Source organism: Indicator indicator, chromosome 24, assembly GCF_027791375.1.
Source record: "Indicator indicator isolate 239-I01 chromosome 24, UM_Iind_1.1, whole genome shotgun sequence".
NCBI lineage: Eukaryota > Metazoa > Chordata > Aves > Piciformes > Indicatoridae > Indicator > Indicator indicator.
Genome location: NC_072033.1, coordinates 6,333,172 through 6,358,345, shown reverse-complemented (window position 1 = coordinate 6,358,345; position 25,174 = coordinate 6,333,172). Strand labels below are relative to the sequence as shown.

The 25,174-nt window shown below is 41.6% G+C and overlaps 1 protein-coding gene across 1 annotated transcript in view; it reads left to right on the top strand.

Annotated features, from left to right (window-relative positions):
* The window catches only part of PREX1 (phosphatidylinositol-3,4,5-trisphosphate dependent Rac exchange factor 1), a 150,870-nt gene extending 126,052 nt beyond the window's left edge, over nucleotides 1–24,818 (top strand). Inside the window, exons 18-40 of the mRNA XM_054391765.1 lie at nucleotides 1,988–2,136; nucleotides 3,044–3,129; nucleotides 4,817–4,953; nucleotides 5,380–5,551; nucleotides 6,158–6,345; nucleotides 7,048–7,209; nucleotides 7,740–7,950; nucleotides 8,879–9,140; nucleotides 9,429–9,635; nucleotides 11,980–12,068; nucleotides 12,417–12,499; nucleotides 13,066–13,156; nucleotides 14,855–14,983; nucleotides 15,674–15,715; nucleotides 17,490–17,707; nucleotides 18,478–18,577; nucleotides 19,164–19,307; nucleotides 19,930–20,044; nucleotides 20,478–20,544; nucleotides 21,261–21,448; nucleotides 22,125–22,227; nucleotides 22,767–22,834; nucleotides 24,776–24,818. Of these exons, the coding sequence (XP_054247740.1) occupies nucleotides 1,988–2,136; nucleotides 3,044–3,129; nucleotides 4,817–4,953; nucleotides 5,380–5,551; nucleotides 6,158–6,345; nucleotides 7,048–7,209; nucleotides 7,740–7,950; nucleotides 8,879–9,140; nucleotides 9,429–9,635; nucleotides 11,980–12,068; nucleotides 12,417–12,499; nucleotides 13,066–13,156; nucleotides 14,855–14,983; nucleotides 15,674–15,715; nucleotides 17,490–17,707; nucleotides 18,478–18,577; nucleotides 19,164–19,307; nucleotides 19,930–20,044; nucleotides 20,478–20,544; nucleotides 21,261–21,448; nucleotides 22,125–22,227; nucleotides 22,767–22,834; nucleotides 24,776–24,818 (3,054 nt within the window). The remainder of the gene's footprint in view (nucleotides 1–1,987; nucleotides 2,137–3,043; nucleotides 3,130–4,816; nucleotides 4,954–5,379; nucleotides 5,552–6,157; nucleotides 6,346–7,047; nucleotides 7,210–7,739; nucleotides 7,951–8,878; nucleotides 9,141–9,428; nucleotides 9,636–11,979; nucleotides 12,069–12,416; nucleotides 12,500–13,065; nucleotides 13,157–14,854; nucleotides 14,984–15,673; nucleotides 15,716–17,489; nucleotides 17,708–18,477; nucleotides 18,578–19,163; nucleotides 19,308–19,929; nucleotides 20,045–20,477; nucleotides 20,545–21,260; nucleotides 21,449–22,124; nucleotides 22,228–22,766; nucleotides 22,835–24,775) is intronic.
* Nucleotides 24,819–25,174: the final 356 nt, after the last annotated feature.

Sequence of the window (25,174 nt, the reverse complement as noted above, 5' to 3'; positions counted from 1 at the left end):
TCAGAGAAGAATGAAATCTTCATATCTCTGCACTCAAGGGCTGTCAGCTCGTTTTGGGAAGACCTGAGGCCCAACAAGAATGCTTTTTATTACATTCTACAGCTTTTTTAATTGCTTTGTGATAAGATATCCAGCGTGCGGTTCTGTGTGGCTCAGCAGCTGTGGGCCATTTAGAGACCCTGTGCCTGCTGTCACACTCTCCAGGGACAAAGATTAAGATGTGCAGTTTTGTTTTACAGTGCCCACCACAATGCATGCTCATTAGGCCTGTCATACTTTAGGTCAGAATAAGATTCCAGGTTCACCACTTCAGTGGGAACAAATCTGTGACTTCCATGGGTTTATTGAAGGTTGGCACATTCTCTTTTGAATTCAGGATTGTGATCTCTTTTTCATAGTACACCTGCAACAAAATTGTCAGGCACAGGTTGTAGCAGTACACAGCAGGTGCAGCAAGGATCTTTAGGGTTTTTTAATTCAAAATAGGAGTTGCCAGGCAGTGCTCTTTGTATCAGTAGTGTCTTTTTTAATTCTCAAAATTTTATAGGAACTGATTTTTAGATTTGTCAATGCCAAAGAAGAAGTTTCTAAATTGTGTTTAAAAGTTGCTAAGAATTGATGAAACATTACATTGCTCTACTGACAGGGTACTTGAACTCTTGCTGATGTATATGTCCAGCTTCTCAGTTTTAGCCCTCAGATGGAATAGTGCTGTACTGGGTACTACTCCTGCACTTTCTCTCCTGATCCTGGAGGATGAGTAGCTCTCAGGCTGGGACTCTCACCTCCATGCTCCTGGCAGCTGCTACCTGTAACTATTAGCACTTGCTCAGCTCGCCTAGACAGAGGGTCACAAAAAATCATACAGTAGTGGTTCTTTGATGTGGATGGTTGGCACACCCATGCCTGTCCCAAGTTCTTGTGTCTTCAGAAGACAATTCAGAAAGTCACTGTCTCCTCAGTTTGTACCTTGCCTTCTGTTCTCAGCAAGCTCACTGGCAGGGCAATTTGCAGCTGGGCTTATTCCCACAGGTTGTAATAATGGAGCTTATTTAGGAATGGCACTGTCAGAAGGAAGCAACAGTGAAAAAAATGATCCTTTTGGGAGGTGAGGTTGCTGGCTCACTCTGAACAGCCGACTGACAGCAGATGTCTGAACAGAGTGTGTTCAGCCAGCAGCCAGTTGGCCAGTGGCCATGCAGATGAACAGCAAAGAGCAAGCTGCTGGTGTCTGGGAAAATGCAGTGGCCTGGATCCAGACAACTGCATTGAGTTGTCATAAGGAGCATCCATTATTTAGCTCTGTGACACTGCACGGTCATTAGACACCCGTGTGATCTTCTTTAGCCTGCTTAGCTGTATCCCAGCAGAGCAGCAGGTCTTGATTTGAAAGTTGCTAGTTTGTAGAGCTTAATATGTGACTTTGTACCTCCAGCATTTGTGGATTTGCCATAATTGTGTGCACAGATAGGTGTCCCATATGCACAGGCAATGAATAGCTTAAACTTAAAAACAGGTTACATTTACTTACCTGACTAGGTATAGACTGGTCTTGCATGGCTAGTGGTTCAAAATTATGCTCCTGACTCCTTGTGCCTCACACTTCTGTATCTCACTGGGTACTGCAGCTAGTCTGTTACAGTCCCCTATTCTTTAGTTGTCCTTCCTCTCCTTTCCTTTTTTTTTTTTTTTTTTTTTTTTTAAATAGTCTCCCTTATAGTAGCCCCTATTAAACAAATTGTACCACAAAAGCAGAAAGTATATCTGCGTAGTGGCATATTTATACAGATATTGGTAAAATCCCTTTTTCTGTAAGTGCAGACAACTTTCAGGGTGACTGACAAATGATTTGCTGAGCCAACACTTTATGCACAGTATTCCATATGACAGTAATCCTAGGAACGTCCATAGTTGAATGTTGAAGCCTGAACTTTAAGAGATGCTGTCAGTGATCTGAAGTTTCCTGTGGTGTTTCTTTCATTTACAGATGGCTGGCCTGCAGACAGGAAGAAAAATCTATTCCATCAATGAGGACTTAGTCTTCCTACGCCCATTTTCAGAAGTGGAAACTATTTTAAACCAGTCCTTCTGCTCACGAAGGCCACTTAGGCTTCTGGTAGCCACCAAATCAAAAGAGTAAGTGCTAAGATGGTCAGATAGAGAAGTTCTTCTAGAAATGTCAATTACTAAATACTACTTCAGTCTGTATTGAAAATTCGGTGAACACTTTGCTATGCAGAAGCAGTTCAGTGGGGCAAAAATGACCTAAATGAAAGGCACAAGAGTCACAAGTTGTTCTTAGTGATGAACTTTCTGCTTCTAGAACAGGTCTGGATGTATTTTCAGTGTACTGAGTGCAGTTAAGTTTTGGCTTCCTTGTTCTCAAACAGAACTGAATCAGAAGGACCATCATTATGACTCAGGCATGAAGCTTCTCAGACTCTAATATAAGTGCAAGGGAAAGCAGTTTTCACCTGATGAAAGTTTGTCTTATTTTGGATGACTAACAAACCCCTTGCAGTTTTGCAGCTCTTTATTTTTTTTTTTTTATCAGCTAATGAGACTTGGCCCTGCTAATGTCTTGTGCATCATTAGATTCTGAAATCCCACAACTTGCCATAGAATTGAACATCTCAATGAGCACTTGATGTGGAATTCTAGTCTAGCATGTCTTGTCTAACCTGTTTTTTATTTTATTTTTTTAATGGAAAAGATCTTCAGCTAGTGTAAGTCAGCAATGGAAGTGAATATTAACACCATAGAAAGTTTTCTGTCCTCTGTTATTTCAAGACATGACTGTGTCGCTTAAGGGTGTAATAAACTTGGAGGTGCCAGATTTTAATTATAAAGGGAATCTCCCATCTGCTCTAGAGAATGAAGATGGAGTGTATGATTTCTTCAGGTCTATTTGTTCCTTATTTGTAAGCTGTGTAGATGCTTTCTTTAATCCAAGACATGGTTATGAATGCCATGTTAGAATTGCCCAGAGCTCTGGCAGCCTGACTGAATATGCTGCTCTCTCTTCTCCTTGATTTACCTGCAGGATTATTAAAATCCCAGATTGTCCTGAAGCACTTTGCTTCCAGATACGGGGAGCAGCACCACCATATGTTCATGCAGTGGGAAGAGGTAAGGAAAGAGGCTGTGGTATAGCTAAACTTGCAGTACAGCTGAATACATATACATGTGTATCTAAAGTGTGTGTGGGTATGTGTGTGTGTGTGTATATATATGTGTGTGTGTATCAATGAAGACAGATCAAGGTTTCATTGCCAAACTTACTCTAAGCAAATTCTGACAGCTTAACTTTAATGACTGTAATGATTTGGACTGCCTGTCCTAGGGAAGAATTGCAGTCATGTATAAAACCATAGAAGAAGTTAGTTCCTGCCTCCAAGTGTTTATAATCTAAATATAGTCTAAGAAAATGGTATTGTCTTTGTTTACCAAGTGTTGGGTCACTAATGCCATCAACACAATACAAGGAATAACTGAATTCTACAGTAGAAGGAACCTGGTGACACTGCAGTCCACCGTTCTGTGGAAAGACTCTTGAGAAAGCATCAACACTTGAGCTCTTGCAAGCTAGAAGTGTGCTTGCTTAGTGAACCTAGCCTTGTTTCTTCCCAGACTACTAAGGTACAGCTTTACAGTCCCAGGGAATAAAACTGAAAAGACTGAGAAAAAGTGGAGATGTAATACTGACTACTTCAGTATTTTTATCTGTGGTCAGCCAGTGTGGATCACTGTAGTTCTGAATGTGCTGTGAGACCAGCAGGTTGGTGGGATTGTGTTTCTTCATGAATACCACAAAGACTAAAGAAGATTGCTTCACCCTTCACATTGCCTTGTACTGCTCTACTAATGTAGTCTAGAGGGGGACTGCTTTCCTTGGCCTTTTTAAAAAAAACACAGTTTGACAGAGATATTTACTACTGTCATCACTGAAATGTGAACTGAGCTACAAATAAAGGACAGCTCTAACCTTTACTGTAAGCAGATGCAGAAAATACAACCTTTCAGACATGTACCACTTCCTTCCTCTTTCTGAATAAACATATATCCAGATACAGGCAGGCAGCCTCTAGACAACAGGCAGCACTTAAATGCAGCAATGTTCTCAAGGAGGCTTTTATTGCACTGCCATAAGGGCACCTCATAGCCACTTTTTAACAGTCTGAAGAGTGCAAACTGGAAGCACCAGCCAGAAAGATTCTCATTTTTCAGGATTTTGCTAGCAAAAGCCAAATTTCTTTTGGGATAAAACTATGCATTGTAAATAATGGTGTCTTACAGAAGTGAATCACCTGAACTGTAGGTTTCCAGGAGCTGGATTTGTTGGGTCTGAGTGTTGTTCACATGAATCTGGAACAAACCCCTTGAAGCTGGTTATTGCACTCTGGACTTACTGTAGGTCAAGTACACCATAGTCATCTTCTTAGATGATGGTAAACTGCACAGCATGCAAGTGTTCTGTATCTTTCAAGTGCAACAAGCTGAAACAAATATAACTGTTTACATTTAAGCAAGACCTCAGCTAATGTAAACATAAAGCTTAGAAGAGCCATATAAGAATCCCAAATGATTTCCCACAGGAATTTCATTTTCTATCACAATCTAGGAGGTCTCTGTTTTTCCCAACACTGCTGGAAGTATGTTTTCCTTATCCAGCAAAGGTCTCAGAGTAAGTACTTAGTAGCAAAAGCATGACAGCATTCAGCTAGCTCTTCTTAACCAGAAGCACTTTGCAGTTTCCAGATTTCTGTTCTGCAGTCAGATGACTTTACTGCCTAAATCCTCTTCTGTAATTTTTCAGGTTCTGAGGCTGCAGCTGTAGGCCTTCATCCTGGGCAGTGTATTTTGAAAGTTAATGGGAATAATGCAACACATGGAAATTACGTGGAAGTTCTGGAGCACTTTACAGCCTACAGGGCCAGGCAACAGGAAGCACTGGTAGGAATACAAAGTCATAAAGGAAGTGTATTCATTCTAGCTCTTCTTCAGTCTTCTCTCCTGTGCTTTTCTGCTCTCTAAATATTCACAAAAACAATGTATACATGTCTCCTTGACATATTTTCTCCTGTGCCAAGGCCCTAGTATAATTGTGAGTGAGCTGATTGTAGTTGCCTGTAGTTGCAAAAAATCTGCAAATAATATGTATGGCAATTCACATACTGCATACAGTACTAAATATTATTAATTATTGCTAAAACTAGAAGTTCACACAGATATTGATCTAGATTTCGTATTCTCCAATGTTCAGAGGGAAGCCAACTTAGAAGATATAAAATTGGTAGTTAGATTCACCTTTGTACTCCAAATGTATCAGAACTGGGCATTTTGACTGAGGTCGTGGCTGAAGCCTGTGTCTCTTGAAAGGGATTGTACCAGTGGGTGTACAGAACACATGAAGATGCTGAAGAGGACAGAGTTCAGCAAGCAGCATCCACTGCATATCTGAATGGCAGTCATCCTGGCTCCAGCAAAGAAGACTCTTCACTGGAAGGAGGTGCAGAATTGGATCCCCTTCAAAACAGCCAACAGGAATCAGGTAAAGGTTCTCCCTAGGGAGGGGCTTCAAGCAGGAAAGGTGCAGTAGAAATATGAAGTGTAATTAGATTGGGAAATAAGCAGTTTAGTTGTGAGAAGAAAACATAGAGACACAGGCAGAAATCACACTCCTGCGACTGATCTTTATAAGAGAGATGATTTCTGGAATGAAAAGGCTCAGCATTTTCAGAAATATTTGGTAGCCTCTACAAACCAGGAATTTATGGGCAGAAGCAGCTGAAGAAGGAGTGTCTGCAAGTAACTCCTCATAGAATAACCTGTTTTCTGTGATTTAAGATTAAAGATTAAGATTTTAAGTTACTTTGATCCAGAGCAAGTTTTCAGACAATGTTGCCTCTGTGGTGTGTTTCCTCTAGCTAAGACACGTAACTCAAAACCCCACTGCTTTGCCTTCATGTTGAGAGCTCATTCAGAAGAGCAGATGTTAAGGGGAAATACTGGGGCAAATTCAATCTAGTAGTATGGAGCTCAGAGACTCCTTGAGCCAAAGATTGTATTTTTGTGTCTTTGTATATAATGATACTTCTGTGTGTGACTATAATCATGTGTGCTGCCAAACATCTCTTACAACTTATTTTGGTTCCAGCCCAGACACAACAGAGCATCAGCTCTCCACTGGTCATCAGTGAAGAAACTCCTCTCATTAGCCTGACTGTGGATAACACCCACTTGGAGCATGGGGTGGTGTATGAATATGTCAGCAGTGCAGGAATCAAATCCTTTGTCCTGGAGAAAATTGTGGAACCAAAAGGTTGCTTCAATCTCACTGCAAAGGTACCAGAAAACATAGAATCATAGAATTATACATGACCAGCTTCATTCCTGAACAGGACAGGGAAGCCAATAATACAGGCATGGCTTGGCTCTTCAGATGAGGTAGCACATGGTCTTCTCAGCCCTGCTTGGAGTTTTCTGCAGTAGAATGCAGCAAATTGTAGCAGCTTGTTTGGTATGAGCAAGTCAGCAAATGCTTCAGCTGTGGAATTCTCACTCTTATCTCTCTGGTAACATACTCTTTGCTGATACTCAAGATTAATGTTTACAAGCAAGAATTTTCTTTATCTTGGAAGACAATCAAGCAGCGTCTTCCCCTCTGGTAGGCTGAATGGGTCACTAAAGGAATTGAGTAGAGCCTGGGATATTGAGAAGCAGCAGTGCACTTTTGGTCATCTGTGATGATAATGAGCTAATAGTAAATGTTTCTGTCACATCCCAGTAAGATTATTGTTATGCCCATGAAAGGACACCAGAGCAGGTACCTTTGACAGTGCACAGTGGATATTTTAATCCACCTCAGTTATTCTAAAAAATTTTGAGGAATGTTTTATGACTCTGGGGATTAGACATGATAGTGGTTCTCAGTGGGTAGTAGAGGGAGCTTTATTCAACCATGACATTGTCACTTACTCAGTAGAAGAAAACTATTTCCTCTCACTGTCAAGTCTCATATTATTGACATCCTGCCTTTTTGTTTAGATTTTAGAGGCCTTTGCTGCAGAGGACAATCACTTTGTAAGGAATTGCAGAAGACTTATATCCCTAAGCAGTGCTGTGGCCACCATGCCCCAGTATGAATTCCGGCAAATCTGTGACACTAAGCTGGAAAGCATTAGCAGAAGGCTCACAAACTACCAAGAGGTACAACACTACTAGTTAATGGTGGAGTCTCAAGACAACACTTCATTGTGATAATTGGGTCTTAGTATTCTTTATTAATGAATCCATACTGCTTTAGAGGTAGGTGTCCGGGAGGTGTGAGAAGAGCTCTGCAAGTTACTGAAATGGCAAGTGTTGAGGAAAAAGGGCTGTATCTATGAATCACTCCTTCCAGCTTTTCAGAGCTTAGTTACTTTATTGCAGGTTCATTTCTACCATATTAATGACTAAATGATAAAGAATGATCAGTGTCTGATTTAACATGAACTTAAGTACAATGTGTTGTAGTGTAAACAAACTGTGTCTGCTTTTCATGCAGTTAGCTGAGCTGTTGGAAGTTCAGGTGTAGTTAATTGTTTTCAGTTGTTGTTTTATGAGCTTTCTTCCCCAATGTGTTACTCCAGCTGCAGCAGAAATCATGATTCTTAAACAGGAGGCAGGAAAAGGATTGTTTGTATTGCGTCATAATTTTTGGCAAGGGAAGTAGCATGTGCTTGCTTTATTTCTTCCAGTTTGCAGATGAATTGAAAACAAAGGTGAGCCCAGCCTTCAAACAAGCCATCATGGAGCCACATTCCCTTAACAGCATGGATTTCTGCCCCACCAACTGCCATATTAACCTCATGGAGGTATCATACCCCAAAAACACTACCTCAGCAGGGAGGTCGTTCAGCATTCGCATTGGACGCAAACCCTCTATTATTGGTCTTGATCCAGAACAAGGTGATAATTAACTTTCAAATCATGTTGATTTTATCTGCATCTGTGTCTTTCCACTGCTCAGCAAGGTCAAAATAAGTTCCAAACAAACACAGTCTTGTCAGTACTTTTTTCCTCCTTAAAATCAGAGCAAATCAGACTGCAGTGCGGTTTTCTTTTGTCATTACTGAATAAATTCCATGCACTGGAGCTGAAAGTCTCTACTCTGTCAAGGAAATCTATTTTCTGATAAATAGCTGCTAGACAGCATTTGTCCTACAACCTGATTGCTTGAGTTCCAAAATCGTGATCTCACCTAATATGCTTCTGATTTATTGTCTGGTGAAGATCAGAGTGCAGGAGTGTTTAGAAGAGACACAGGGAAGTGTATACTAACCAGTCTTCCAAAGAAGGGCATTGACTGTTCAAAATGATAAAGGGTGATAAAGAAGCCCTGCTCACCTGAAGGTACTAAAATTCTGTAGTATTTTTACTGCAAGCTAAGGTACTATACCAAACCTGTCATCATTTTTTAAATTAAAAGGAAATTTATTTATCTTCTGTGAGGACATTATCCTATTTCTTTATATACATGTCTGTCTGTGTGAATGTTTGTAAAGCTGGAACAACTCCTGAGAACCTGAATTCATTCACATTTCAACAAATGCTTTTAGATACTATCCATGGTATGGGTATATCAGTGGACAGTTGCTGTCCTTCCATGATTTAACCTGTTTCTAGACTACAGTAAATTCAGAACATTAACTGACATACCAGGAGAGAAACACTTAGTCTTTTTTAAAAAATGATGTTTTGGTCATAGAATGTAATGATGTTAAATAATGCTATGAAGTGTTGGATTTTTTCCTCATAAAATACCACCTATCCTAAAACATCATTATTGGGATGGAGTGGGGAAAGTCCCATGCTAACTAGGCCCTTCAATGTTTAGTAGGTACCTTAAATCCAGTCTCGTATACTCAACATTGCATCACCACTATGGCTGCACCATCCTGGAGATGTCTGACCCCAGAAGATGGAGATCTTGATGGTAGCTTTGGCCAGCAGAATGGAGGAACAATTCAGGAAGAAAGGGGACTCAGTTTTCTGCTGAAGCAGGAAGATCGAGAGATACAGGACTCATACTTGCACCTCTTTAACAAGCTTGACATAGCTGTGAAGGAAATGAAGCAGTATGTCGTTCAGATAAACAAGTGAGTACAGAATCCTCTATGCACTGCAGAGAGCAATTCTGACAAAAAGGAGGCCTGAGCCTCAGTAATAGCAGTGGGTCCTTGTATTGTGCGTAACTGGCAGGGGCTTGTTTTACTCCTTTAGGGAACTGGGGCTCATGGATGTCTGTGAGCCCCTTTCAGTGGTTGCTGCAGTCTATAAAATGCTGCAAGGTTGCTTTTGATTTCACATAGCTGAGTTTCAGCCTTGCTCATTTTACCTTATTTGTGAGAATGCCCACCAGAGAGCTGTGTGTTCTACTTTTGCAGACTTTTGTCCACCATAACAGAACCTACAGAAGGTGGTGCCTGTGAGCCACCATCTACTGAGGAGACACCTCCACCTTCTCTGGGAGCAGAAGAGAGTGATCCTGACAAAGCTGAGCATGGTGGAATCAAGAAGGTCTGTTTCAAAGTTTCTGAGGAGGACCAGGAAGACTCTGGACATGACACAATGAGTTTCAGAGACTCCTACAGGTTAGTCTGAAGACTGTACCACTTTCACCTTACTCTTACAGTTCTAATCCAGGTATGGATTATTTTTCAGTCAGTCATTCTGTATTCACTTAGTGAAGTACTCACTAGCTGTAGTTACTTCATTACAGTTATTACCATGGAGACCTACACAGCAAAAACCTATCCTTATAGCAATGCCAAATTATTGATGTTTGTAGGTAATTGACTAAAATGAAATGAGTAGGTCTAGTGTGACTTTCCCATTCTTTGTCACAGAGTTGGAAACTAAAGAAGCTCAGCAGAGTTTGCAGACTGCTTGGTCTTATATTAGCCACTTTTCTAGGAGGATGTTCCCATCTGAAGCTTTCCCAAAAGTTGAAAACACTGAGAAACTGAAATGGACCTTGAGTTCCTTATTTTTAGTGAGCCTTTGAAACCACAAATGCAAATGTTTATTCAGGTATCTCAAAATCTTGGGTTTGGGATATGATGACTGCTGCTTCTCTAGGAATATTTGCTGCTGGAGGACATCACACAGACACCAAGTCCCTCTTTCTTGGGAGGAAATGTTTGGAAGCTCAGCTTCAGAAGAAATGGAATAACAGATTGCTGTTATGTCTGACTGTTGCAACTTCATGTCCTTAACAGGCCATTTTTGTATTTATAGTAAGGCCAGAGGGCTTTGCCTGTATGGAGGAGTGCAGACACTTCACAGAGAGTTGGGAGGATGACAATAATCTGAATGAATGATGTGGCTTTGCAACCTCCAGGCTACAGGCCTGAGCCTTTACTTGCTGTGTGGTTTGTGCAACTGCAAATAGTAATCTGTTACATTCATGAAGGACTGTGGAAGTGACAGTCTGCATTGGAAGGAGTGTCTGAAGCTCATGTGGTCCAATCTATTGCTCAGAAAAGGTCCAACAAGATCGGTTGCTCAGGGTCTTGTCCAATTGAATACTGAACATCTGGAAGGACAATAAAAAAACAGAACCAGCTCTTACAGTGTTGAGATCTGTACCTTCTGTTTGTTGCATTGTTGAAATCTGCATGTGCTCCAAAGCTTTTTCTGTGGAAATGTGCTGCATTTCCTTCATTGCTGATAGGAGTCCCATTTATGAAAACTCCCTAGTTGAGATGGTACCTGTGATTGAGGCTGATCTGTTCTGGGTAAAAAAGTGACATTAGAAACAGTCTCTTGGGTCTGACTATTGTTCCGGAATTCTACACCTCAGCGTACGATGAGCAAGATAATTCTATGTTACCTTTATTAAACAGAGGCAGAGAATTAAGCAAATATATTACAGATAATAGTTACTCAAGGGAGAAAAACTATTTTGGTGGGTTTTGAACTGTAGCTATTGAGGAGTTACAAAATAAGAAAATTATTGATAAGAAAATATCTTGTTTACATTACCAATGCTTCTGTTTCTGGAATCGTTTGGAAATGTAATTCACATTTCATAAGGGTTTGTACTGCAGAGTACTTGCCAGAAGTATTCATCTTCTTTGGGAAAAACAGATTTCTTTGCAAACAAGTTTAACAGAGAACAGATAAGAACCCTGACGAGGGTTCTTCCAGTTGATCTTAGATTTTCATTTCATCTCAGTCCAAAATAAAAACAGAGGAAGAGACAATATGGAGAATATTGTAGGCTTTGTTTTGGGCTTGTACCATTAAAACCAGTGGCATTTAATTGGAGTGGGACAGTTTTTGAGATCCATACCTTTGTGATTACCTTTATTAAGTGACAGTTAGTGCAAAGTGAACTTCAAACAGGGTATTCATACCAGAGTTTTCCAGGTGTCCAGGAGCCAACATTGGTGTGAAGCCAACTGCAGACTCCTCTGCTTCCTGAATTAGTTTCAGGATCTGCAGTGCCTGGTTCTCCAGTAGTACGGATTGTAAATGTCCTCTCCCATCTCCAATGTCTGTGCTACTACAGCTTCAATATGTGCTGGAGCTGGATGCTGTAAAATCCTGAGAACTGCTAACAAATGTTGAGTTTAGTGGAGATGCTATCTCATAGATTTTAATTATATCTTCGCCCCTCAGTGCTCACAGAGCATGTGTAATGATGTGAGCCAGATGAGGTCTGTGGTGGGAGGTCCATATTCATTATTTATAGGATCCAGGAGATATATTCAGCACTGAGTGGTCGCTACAAATGGAAAAAAGGCATCCTCTGACAGTGCAGCCCCAGGGGCCTTGCCTGCTGGTTGTTCCACATGTAATAAAGTTTTCTTTTGTATAAGTGTAACAGAATTGATTTGGGGGATTGTGGTGTTAATAAACAGAGGATAATACATCAGAGAGTGGCTGTAAGGACAGCCTGCATTCAGTCACCCTCTGTGCTTTTCCTTCCAGTGAATGTAACAGTAACCGGGACTCAGTGCTGTCATACACCAGTGTGCGGAGCAACAGCTCTTACCTTGGCAGTGATGAGATGGGATCAGGTGAGTACATCCAGAGGTTACCTGCATGCTTCTTGTACCAGGTGGCTTAGCAGAGCTGATGAGCCTTTGCTGATTGTAAGTACTTGCATGTATAAGTTCCACATGTGGTTTCTTCAAAACATAGAAATTTGTTCTTTTTCTAATGATTCACAGTCAGTTTGGAATATGGAAGAGGTATTAGGCAGGGGTAGGCTTCTGTAGTTATTGGATGTTTTGATCTATGAATTAGAGATAAAGCAGCAATCAATTTTAACCCATGCCCATGTGAAGGTGTGCTTGTGTCATCTGTGGCCTCATCACAGATCAGGTTTGTAAGACAGTGATAAGCTTTTCATCTGTCTTTATTAGGAGATGAGCTTCCCAATGATATGAGAATTCCTTTAGACAAACAAGACAAACTTCATGGCTGTCTGGAACATCTTTTTAACCAGGTGTGTAAAGCATTCTTCTTGCACAGAATTTCTTTCTCAATCAGTGTCATTACAAGAAATTGTTTAATAAAGGCATATTTTGAGGCAAGACAAGCTATCAAGATTTTGGGGGTACAGTGTAAGCAAATATACGACAGAGGAATCATTTTTGTCGATGTGCAGGTTCCTTTGTGTGATTTTAAGCAAGGATGACCTGCCTTATCAGGAGTTAGACTGAGGGGGGAAAAGCCTCTTCATGAAAAATAGGAAAAGGTGAACAAAATTCTAATGTATCACTTTTACAGATCTCTGGAGAGTCCTCACAAATTTAGCCAAAAGATGTCTTTGTGGTTGTATAGCTCCAGAGCACAGTTGTGTGTTATCTGTATACCAGCCTGTAGATCATCATTGTGTTGTATTCAGAGTGGGGCTCTTGAGGCCAGTTAATGGTTAGAAGGTCTTAATTTGGTCAACTGGAAATCACTCCAAAATACAAATAATAAAATGTTTTTTGCCTATTCCCACAAGAGTTCTGTTCCGATTTTCCTTTGGAAATCTTACTAACACTGAAAACATTCCCATCGTAGGTTGATGCAATCAATGCACTTCTAAAAGGACCAGTAATCACTAAGGCCTTTGAAGAAACAAAGCACTTTCCAATGGACCACAGTTTGCAAGGTAAAGAAAAAGGTTGAATGTATTTAATGGATTTGGTAGGGTTTAGGAGCTTAGCATGAATGCATCTGTGCTGTATGGCCACACAGTCACAAAACCACAGCAGTCTACCCAGTCATACATTAAAGGCAGGTTACTCTGCCTGACCATTAAAACCCTGCAGCCTTAAAAGGTCATTGTCACACGAATTCATTCTGAAACACACCACACCTCTGTTGTGTGCCCCTGAGTCCTCATAGCTCTTTCACAAGTCTCCAAATCTATCCTTTGATGTGAACACAGATATGTATCTCAGAAGGTATGAGATAAGCCAGACACAAGGTAAATGAACACTGATAAGCTGATGAGGGACTGACCACTGTAGGTCTGAGGCACCAAAAGGTTCTGCCTGAGTTTGCTTAATGACTTACTCTGCTTTTCTTCAGATGGATAATTGCCAGAGTAAACTCATCTTCACATGACACATATTTTGAAAACTGATTCCCAGAGAGAGCAAACAAAGGATGCCGTGTTTTCTTTTTCCTTGGGGAGGATGATGAGACTTTGGTCTTAATGGGTTTGGGGCCCAGGATGTGGTTCCTTCTCTCACTGAAATACACAGGACTTCATTTTCTGAACATTTACTGCATTTCCTTTCCCCCTTGAAATCTGAAATGTTTCCTACTATTCCTGCTATACTTCAGGTGCTGCAGTCATGCCTCTGCTCCAGCCTTTGGCAAGCCCTGTATTTAAATTCAGTGGCAAACTTGAGAACAGACTTCCAGCTTTTTCTTTCCTGACTCCAGAAATAACTGCTATGAAGTTCTGTTACATGAACTCATCTCTTCAAACAGAGTCACGTTTATGTAGAATATCTATTAGTGTTTCCATGCACTGTTTGAATGAAGTCAAGAAATAACAGGCACCCTGTGTTCACTTCCTTTATTTTATTTTGCTTAAACAGATCCTCATTTATTAAAACTAGATTAATTACAGTGAGAGTTTTCTAGTTAACTGAAGATCCCACACTCATCACACTGAGGAGCAGGCAGGCCATGCTTCCACTCAGCTGTAATCTTGGACCAAAGTGCCTGTTTAATGGCTCCCATAGACAGCTTCCAGTAATGGATGTGGGTTTGAATGCTGTCCCATTTCCCTTCCTGAGCAGTTATTTGGCACAGTTTTTTTGTGTTTTCTGTCTGCCTGTGCATTTTATTACCAACAATGGGGTATTTGGCTCAGCTATCTAGCTAAATCATGGAGAGTAAATCTCCTACTCTGGAATCAAACAATTAGCTTCCATCAGGTGAAAGAAAGCAGAATATTTCATAACATCTCATCAGTATCATGGGATGTGACAGCTGCAGCCAAAAAGTTGATCTGATTATGCACAGCCAAGACTCTAGAGCTACCTGATACAGCTGCCTGCACATTATTGAAGGCAGAGAAAGCAGGAGGAACTCTGTGCTTTGTGAGTAGTGTAAAGATCCCTTTGTGTGTGTCACGCTTGTACATCTAATCCACAGTCCGGAAAACAACGCTGCTGACCATGGAACAGGGTTTTTTCCCTTCTGTATTGGATCTATTTCCACACCTTTTTAATTCACAGTTGTTGCTGTTGATAAATGTATCTCTGCTTTCATCTATATACACATTATAACTCAGAAGCCACCCTCAGCTATGTAGTTTTTCCTTAATGGCTAACAAACTCCATTCTTTTAGAATTTAAGCAGAAGGAAGAGACCACGGTTAGGTGCCGGAACAACATTCAAGCCAGCATTCAAGAAGATCCATGGAACCTTCCCCTGCGCATCAAGAACCTCGTTGAAATCATACAAAAACATGTGGAAGGTAAATACAGAAAAGTTTGTTATTGGCTTCAGGGAAAAATGATCTCGATCTAGTTAAGCCTTAGCAATTCATTTTATCATTTTATCTCAATTTGTAATAGGCTGTGCTGGCTGTAGAGAACAGGTAAAGCAGGTTGCTGTGTGCCAAGTCCCAGTGCTGTATAGTAAAATCTCACCTCTGCGGCAGTTCCACAGAACTCCCTCTTACATTTTCTTTCATCAACGCATGCAAATGGAACGATACCAGACTGATCTATTTCCCTGTGCTTTTTTCAGTCCTTTTAGAAAAAGGAGAGAGGTGGTTGGTGTATTCCAAATTGAAATGAACGCTAATCAGATACTACACTATTCAAAACCATTGCAGCCTGGCTGCACTGGAAGAGGAACTGAATCTGCTGTTTACAGTCCAGTGCAAAGCGCTGAGCAGAAATCACCTCCTTAGGGAGGTGCCTAGGTGTGCGATTTGTTTCCAATAACTCGCATTAGTTAACAGAGCATTTGGACTGTAACAAAGTTTTTGATTTGCACCTTGTTACTTTTTCAGTCATTTGCATATCTATGTGAGTAAGGACTACTAGATTAAATAGAAATGGCCACACAGGGGCCAGGGATTGTAGGGAATGAGGAGACTGCAATTCCAGCTGCCTTGGTACCATGTTGACTAGAGCATTCCTTTTCTTCACTGTTTTAGATGGGAAGAATCAGCTGCTTTTGGCCTTGTTAAAATGCACAGGTAAGGGGATCTGGTTTGTTGCAGAGCAACATCACATACACAGTTTTACACACATGCATGTGCACACATCAAAATGTTTTGCTTTTGCTTAGCATTTAGGTTTTTCCCTGGCATTTTATGCTAGCATGAAACATGCATCTGACATCTGCTCTTTGGTTTACATTACTTAATTCACTGTAGGCTGCTTTTGTTACCTGCCTGGCTGCTGCTGTTTCACAAGCACTGTTTTTCTTTTTACCATCTTCATTTTTTCCTTTGTGCAACCCTCCTTCCCAGATGGCCTTTACTGTTTCCTGCTGTGGTGAGAACATGCAGCAAAAATGAGACCTATTGCACAACTTTCTGTGACACCATGGACTCTGTTCCAAACAGGGCAGGCGTGTTAGGAATTAGGGTTGTGTATGCTGAAGTTACAGCCAGGAGCAGACTAAGAACCTAAGCGTGCAGGCAGCAGCTAAACACACTCCGGACATCATTACTGTGTTGTCATGCACAAAACATTGTGCTCACAGACCAAGGGACACATCTTTCCCTGCAGTGAATGTGCAGTCTTTTTGTAATTAAAACACCTTCTTGGTATACTTTAAATAACTGGAACAACCTGTCAGTATTTCAGTGTGCCAGGCTTGATTCTCAAGTCTTCACAGAATGAAGATGTGAGATCTGTGTGGCTATAAGTCACCTCGCAATTGCTGCCAGGGCTGGTTCATGAGTCTGTCCCAACCAGCCTATAATGTCAGTCCATACAAGCTGTCTTTAATGATAGCAGATATAATGGCTGCCTAAGTCTCTACCTGTGCCCCATCTCCTGCAGCACTTCCGTGAACATCCCATGGAAAGAATGGAAGAGCAGATGGCACTGAATTGGCTATGGCAGCTTCATGGCACCAGGGATTCCCATGCCTCGAGGGCAGTCCTAAGCTCTCTGCCTTACTCCAGCAGTACAGAGGTGTAGTACTAGAAGGATTGGTTGCCTTAACTTGAGAGCATGGCCCAGGGCCTTCAGTGTATTAGTCAGTCCATTGTGTTCTGTGCTTTATAAAAATAATCCAGATCTTCAGAGCCTCTGGGTGATGTCTTCAGCTCCTTTCTCTGGGGAACACTGCCTTACGACTGAGAGACTGCTGTACTGCAGTGCCTGCTGGTGGAGCCCAGGGTGCCTGGGAATCAGCTTGTCACTTATTCATGTGCCTTTTTGGCCTGCAATCCCCTTAAGTGTGACGGGGTTGATGTGACCAGCATGTGGCTGCTTGGCAGGCAGGATGGAAGCAAAGTTAACGCAGGGGAAATTCTCCCAGGAAACATAAACCAGTCAGTGTCGTATGGGCAGGCCCAGTTAATGCAGTAAGCATATGGAAAGCCCACAAAATACAGATGGACGAGGGAAGATGAATCTCTAATAGCCCAGGAGAGAAGTAATGGCAGAGACCTTGTTTCAGGAATTCTCTTGCTTCTGTAAGCATAAAAAAAAGTGATTCAGTCCAGCTATGGCACCAAGGAGTTACAGCTCTTCCCAGTTGGAAGAATGAGCGTGCAGATGGCAGAGGTAGCAATAAACAATCAAGCCGACTAGAAAATCTTCAGACATACTCCAACTCTGTGTCTTTATCTGAAAGCTGGGTAAGGCAGCAAGAAGAGGTTATCTGTTAAGTCTGTGCAAAGCTACAGCAGAAGCCAAATGTCATGTGCACACACACACAAACTGCTCTTTGGCAGTGAGATTAAAGACAAATGCACTCACCCCTTCTTTATGCTTCTACCCCTTCTCTGGCAGATACGGAGCTACAGCTGAGACGTGATTCCATCTTCTGTCAGTCTCTTGTGGCTGTTATTTGCACCTTTTCAGAGCAGTTACTGGCTGCCCTCAACTATCGATACAACAACAACGGGGAGTATGAAGAGAGCAGCAGAGATGCCAGCAGAAAATGGCTGGAGCAGATAGCAGCCACTGGTGTTTTACTCAACTACCAGTCTCTCCTCTCCCCTGCTGTGGTAAGATGACAAGTTGTGGCACCCTTGGGTCTGCTCACACTTGCCTGTGTGCTTCTCTCCCATTCACAGCTCAGCCAGAGCCCTTCATTCTAGCAAGTTTTAACTCTCACTACAGCAACCTCTGGGAATTCCTACTGCTGACAGCCAGGTGCCAATATTCCACATCCCTTCATTTTCATCTCCTCAGAAACACTGGACCCACTTTCACACTAGAACATTGTGGGAATTTGTTCGCCTTGGAGTAATGCTGCCACACCTTGGTTTTGCTGCTCAGTGTTGGTGGCACATGTTTGGCCTGCCATCTCCTGGTGAAAACACACATTTCAACCAATAGGTGAGAAAGTTCTGAGTATTTCAAGAATTCTGACACAGAAATCTAGGCTTGTGTTCATACACTGGACACAGAGACTAGGCAGACTGCAGGCGTGCTCTCACTGCCCTGGTGCTGCTATTTGAGGCACCATGTCTAAGGAGGAGAGGAGCTGATCTTATGTAGTCCATCTGCACCAAACAAACAGATAAGCCAAAGCTACCACAACTGCAAAAATGTAAAGAAAAAAGATACAATTAGCTCTGACACTACAGAGAAGCAAGATTTGGTTTTCACTTTATAAACTAATTAGTTAATGGAATAACTAAAAGCTAATGGAAAGCTCCACATTCTGCTCTAGGTCTCCTGATCCAAAGAATGCCCATAACAGCTACCTTCCTGCCACTGATCTCTTTTTGGCAGATTATAGCCCATTTATATCTGTTTCTTTGCTCTACAGAAGGAGGAGCGTACCATGCTGGAGGACATTCAGGTCACTCTGACTGAGCTGGACAAAGTTGCCTTCTATTTCAAGCAGCTAGATGAAAGTCTTGTAGCAAGTGAGTATTCTCTGTTTCTTCAAAGCTTGTTTTTCTTGTTAATTTTCTGGGTTAATATCCTCTCGGATTATAAATCTAACAGACCCTGTCAGGCCTCTGTTGTGTTCTCTTAGATTCCACTGCAAATACACAGCATAAGCAGCAGGACTGACATGGGGGGATGCTGGTGGCATGTTCTGTGATTTGTAACCATAGGGTGTGCCAGTGTACTCAGTCTGTACTCAGTCTGATCTCACACACAGGGAGATAGGACAAACGATGGGCAGTGTGCCTGACAGATGTTTGTGATGCATCACAAAACCTAAGGTGGGGACTGTCCCTCTCCAGCTGTTGTGTGTCCCACCCTATAGGTCTCTCTCCATTTTTACTGACTGAGGTGCCATGAAACAAGATGGGTTTTTTTATTGTGAACCATGTTTATCCTATTAGCATCAAAGATCAAGCAGATACACAGCTAGCATGACCTAGCATAAGTCAGTGTTTCAGAGCCTCTCACCAAAGGCTCTCCCTCACTCATTTAATGGGAAATGTCAGAAACTCAGAGAGGTGTGGTAAAGCAGCAACTGTTCTATCTTTATTTCTCCAGATACTCATGTCTTCTACCACATTGAAGGAAGCCGTCAGGCCTTGAAGGTTATCTTTTATCTTGACAGCTACTACTTCTCCAGACTGCCTTCTCGGTTTCAGAACGGGGGAAGCTTGAAGCTGCACACGGTGCTCTTTACAAAAGGTGTCTATAAACAGTTTACTTGAGAAAAATAAGCTAACTGGTGGTGTTGAAAGGTTCCAAGTAGTGAGCATGAAGCCCTTGTGTAATGCAGCTGAGACCTACAGCCATAGCTATGAAACAGATGTTACTGTTCTGGGAAGACCTGGGGAGTGTTAGATTTTAGAGTAAGACACAGTCACGAGAATAACATGTTCCTGTTTGGGGCTTTTTTTTTCTGTCTTCCTGTAAAGGCCATAGAGAGAGTCTGTTTGACTGCAGGGACAATCTGAGCTAGTATGGCATAAGGAAATGTTCCCAGGCTAGGAAAGTTATTTTAGAAGCATACACCATGACAGAATCATCTGGGCTGGAAGTTAACTTGATAAGCAAATACTCCAAAGTACAATACAGGAAATTTCCATCAAGCAGATATTAATGGGGAGTGATTGCTGTTAGAGCTGCTTTCTGTGAAGCTCACCTTTTTTACTGCACTATATTCCCACACTGGGAAATGGATCCAGTTTAAGTGGTAACAGAATCAGTCCTGACAGTCATTTGCTGAGCTGTTAGAGGATACAGAGATAAATAAACGAATAAAAAGAAAACTAATAACATGGGTTTAGTAAAATGTTTTCTTCCTCAGCTCTGGAGAGTATGGAGGGGCAATCACAACCAGCTGGCTCATCTCTAGAAGAACTTCCACAGCAAATTAATGGTATTTCACTTGAAAAAGTGCAGCAGTACTACCGTAAACTCAGGTATTTCATGCTTCTCCTTTTCCTTAAAAGACATTGAAAAGAGCACTTCTTGCTAAGGACTTTAAATTTAGTAAAAAAAGATATTCCACTCCTGCTGGTCTCTTGTATGAATATGATTTTTGGAGATCCTCATTGCATGGGAAACTTGTTAATTTCCTTCCCCTAGTTAAGCTCATCCTGAAGTAGTACACTCCACAGGATGAAATTCCCATCTAATTTAACTTCAGAGCTAGAATTACTTAAAGGTGGGAATTTGGAATATTTTAATACAGACTCTGTAAATTACTGCAATCAAAAGGGTAAGGGAAGTAGATTTTGAAGTACAAGATATTGAGCAAAGCCTTCTCAGATGTTTTATGCAGGATAGTATATACATACATGTGCTTGTTGTGAGACACAGCAGCTAATGTAATCCTTGCTGGCCTTTTTGCAGGACGTTTTACCTAGAGAGATCAAACCTGCCCACTGATTCCAATACTACTGCAGTGAAGATCGACCAGGTATTGCTGTTGTATTTATTTCTACAATCAATCTCTCATAGAACTATTATTTCTACACCTGTAAAATCCCAGTCACAGGATACCCATGTGACAGACCTGTACAAACCCAAACATCATTTAAAGTGCATTCCCTGCCCTGAAGAGCTACTGCTTGGCCACAGTTCTTTTACAGAAAAGGAGCAAAACTGGGGTAGATGCATACCCCTTAACTTAGGCACTGACAAGACTCATATCACTCTGACTGCCCCTGATAAATTTGACATCTGATGTGAGACAATGAATTAGTTTTCCTCTCCACAGATGCATGAAAATTAGCAAATGTTCAATTTGCAAGTCCAGCTTTGTTCACAGCTAGAGAAGGAAACAACAGCACTTCCCAGCAGCCCATGTGAAGGCTGGCTGCCCAGCTGGAGCAGGTGATTTGGATGGAACACACTAAATACTACTGCAGAGAAGGCAAAATCAGAAATTCTTTGTGCAGTTGTATTGTACCGTGAACAATCTGTGTGATTTCTGATTGCGAAAAACCTGCCCCAAACTCAAGTAATTGTTTGTATTTTTCCACTTCTGAAGTTTGTATATATTGCCAATAGTTGTTACTGTGGCAGTTACTGTGTAGATTATTGTGCCTAGGCGTAGGATAAAGAAATGTGAATGTCTTCATAGCTGAAGGTGTTAAGTATGCCACTAATGTTTCTTTCTATGGCTTTGTTTAGCTTATTCGCCCCATTAATGCGATGGATGAGCTCTGCAGGCTGATGAAGTCTTTCATTCACACAAAACCACCCCAGTCAGGATACTCCAGCAGTAACACATCAGGGGCTGGCCTGCTACCTGTATCCTCTGAGCTCTGTTATCGGCTTGGAGCCTGTCAGATCACTATGTGTGGCACGGGGATGCAGAGGTGAGAGCTCAGAAACCTTCATCTTGCTGGTGTGCTGAGAACTTTTGTCCTGTCTAAAGATTTGAGCAATATCTTGGATCCTGTTCAAGCCAATAGAGAGATGGGGTGTAAGGGTAAGGGAATATAAGAATGACCTAAAACTAGTGCCATCTTGATTTTAGGGTAGCTTGTGGCTTGTAATGTTTTTGTTAATAATTAATATTGACAGACAAACTCTTTAATGTTTGAGTGCATCAGCCAGTGCACCCGAGTGATCTCATCCTGTATCACTTACAGTCAATGTTGTCTTCAATTGCACACTGAAAGTGTAGGAAACTGCTTAAAATTAGCTTTAGAATCTTGTTGTGTGCAAGCACATCACTGCTCTTCCAGTGTCTCGAAACCACTGAGTAAAGAAGAGACTCAGGTGTGAGTAGCTTTCTGTGACTCAGTGCAGAAGAGTAGTGAAACAAAGCCTTGCAGTAGCTTTGCCTTAGACTCAACTGCAGTGTCTAGGTGTGAGGAGGCTGAAATTGCAGGGCTGAGGTCACTGTATAGCTTTGCAAGTTAAAAACCTAAAAAAAGGAACTCTAAGAACACTAGCTAACAGAAGTCATACCTAAGGGTTCAGTGTCCTGTATGTAGCCATTGACACATTTTAAATATGATCTGTGATCTCTCCTGGTGCCATGTCCAGAAGTACCTTGAGTGTGTCCCTGGAGCAAGCAGCCATACTGGCTCGGAGTCACGGCCTTCTGCCCAAGTGCATCATGCAAGCCACAGACATCATGCGGAAGCAGGTAGGGGTTTGGATGCATCTGCTGCATGCCTCTGTCTCATTCCAGTAACAGCACTGCACAAACACCAGTCTGCCTCCAAGCGCTGCTGATGTTTGTGTATTACAGACCCCTGCAGCCAAAGGTGATGTCTGAGCAGCTGCATACATCTGATAGGAGCAAATTCACTTTTGCCTGTAGAGCCGTTACAAGCCTTTCAGACCAGTGCCTCAGTGGATGTTGTTTAAAGCCTCTGCCTTGATGTAGAAACTATCCAGTATATTTAAGACAATTTCTGCGTATAAAAACCTCAAGTCTCAACCACAGTGTTAAACAGCAGGAATTCCCTACTGCTAGGCAGCAGTGCTTCTAAAGTGCCGTGGGACTAATTTCATCTTTTAAGTAAACACAGATGACTAATATATCCACCCAATGGATTCCAAATCTTCTGAAAGTAGTTAATGGATTCTCAAATAGAAACCATACTTCCATTATAGTGTTTTCCCCTAGGGATCAGATGCTTTATCAATACTGTCAGTACTGTAAATTCTCTGTTTCCTTAGGGACCAAGAGTTGAAATCTCTGCCAAGAATCTGAAAGTGATGGACCAAATGCCACAGTGTGCACCTCGGTAGGTGATTGTGTATTGTGTGTTCTGAGTGATGGCTTTGTGTTTCTGTAACAGTTCCTGTTATTACCAGAGCTCCTTAGTAGCAGGAAGGAGAAAAGGATATAAGAAACTCTTGTTCTTCTTTCTCTGTCTTAAATTAAGCGCACTGTCAATCACTGCTTGACAGTTGCAGATTGTTAACTTTAAAGGTTTCATCGTTTTCTGAAAAAAGCCGTATCTGATCAGTGAGAAGGGTCAGGTTTGGACTGCTGCTGTGAGCTGGCAAAGCCAGTGATTGACAGCTGTCCATGTGGTGCTTACAAAAGGAAAAATCCTGGCTGACAAATGTGACAGCAGGTCTGCAGGGATGATTCACAGGCTGATACCACTGCATGCTTAGCAGAGGTTGATTGTGCTGTTGTGGCAGAAGGTGTTTAAGGGTGAGCACTTCAAGTCAGAGTAACCATAAAGTAATGCAGCCCTTGGGAAGATCAGTTGCCAAGGGTTATAGATAGTTTTGACTACAAGACAATGTTAGAAAGCACTCTGTACAAATATCAGAGAAACATCTGATTATACTCATTAACATCATGGATTACAGGAAGGCAAAACAGTTCTAGCTTGCAAGAATCAGCATCAGAAAAGATCCAGCAAAACCTCTGCCATCCCTTCAGCCACAGCTAGTGTATTTGCTTGTGCTAGAGTCCTCCAAAGAACTCTTTTAATACGCTGTCAGGAAGACTTCCTTAAAACATTGCTGTCCTGTTCACCCATTAGGGATTCTGAGTTTGCCTAAACAAGTGCTGCCACTTTATTTTTTTTCTATCTGCTCCTCAAAATGTTTATAGGAAATTATTTGAGAGGCTGTGGTGATGTTTACTGTAACAGTCTGGCCTGGGTTTATTTTCCAAGAGACCTTAAAAAGCACAGTATTTGGCATGTAGAACCTTACTCTTGTGTTGGATTGCAATTGCTGTTTCAAAAGGAATAAAACAATAGTCAGTGTTGGCTCCTACAGTGTGTCCCTAGTGTCATACATCAGTGTTTTAGCAGTGTGATTATTTTGCCTTCTTAATGGCTGTACATTACTTCAGCTCCGTTTTTATGACCACAACAGCATGCTATGTTCAAAAACAAACAGCTTTACAAACAAATCATAAGTGAGGCATTTCTCTTCTTTTGTGTACACTCTAAATCACACTGACAAATTCTGGCACTTGGATTATTTCAGGGCAATAAAGCTCAGATCTGTGTGTTCCTGCTGGCTTCCATCATCATAATGTGAAATAAAACCGAACAAAGTTAAAAGGAAATCTGCTGAATTAATGTTAATTTTCAGGATTATGTCTTCTAGCAGGGAGGTTTTTCAAATCTGTAGTACCAGTTTTGAAACAGAAGTTACAAAGGTATTGAGCTGATTCAAATGTAGAGAAGAAAAGCCAAGAAAGAGCTTCCACAGACAATCACAGTGTGCTTAGGTTTAACCACTAGCCTCAGTTTGCTACTCTTTTGATTTCAAACATTTCTCTGAATACACAGATTACTAATTTTACATCTTGTTCAACTGTGTCAATAAGTCCACATGTTCTTTTATCTGTGTGGGGTCCCACTCTGTATGAGGGATGAATTCTTTCATTAGGAAAAATGCTAAACAGGAGTTTAAATCAAGAGAAATTGAGAGAAGGGATCGTTGGAGACCCAAATTGGGCTGTGAAGTTAAAGGGAGCGATGGAAATTCTCAACTAGTATTTAAACAAGGATTGCATATACTTCAGTGACCAACTCACCAGTGGCACTAGGCCTTGATTTGCAAATGTTCAAACTGACAGTAGTGCTGTTCTTGATACCAGATTACCTGTAAAGCTTGCACAATGCCAAAGGAGAAGTGGCTTGCTCATACTATGCCTGTAACTGTTATTATCCTGATGATATTTGTCACCCTTCTCTTCATCTGCCTTGAAGACTCTATAGGTTGTGCCAGCCACCTATCGATGGTGATCTGTAACCAGAGAGACACCTACCTTGCAGCATGCTTAAAGTGTTTGGCTCCAAGCAGCCCTGTCTGCAGACCCATGCTGACTGACACTGATGGTGCTGAATCCAGAGAGAGGAGATACTGCTCTGCTTTGGTAGGAGATGAACCTGCTGGACCCAGGCAACCAAGAATCTGCCTTTGAACTCCTGTAGCACGTGCTGGGATTCTTGTAGTGACTTCTTGAAGAAATCCTTGAAACCAACACCAAAGCACCAAGGTGGATGTCACAGCCACTGCGAGATGCCTGGAAAAGGGACAAAGTGTGGTTTTACCAAGGGCTTTTTGTGCTGCCACCTGCACACTGTGGATTTCAAGACACAGGCTGG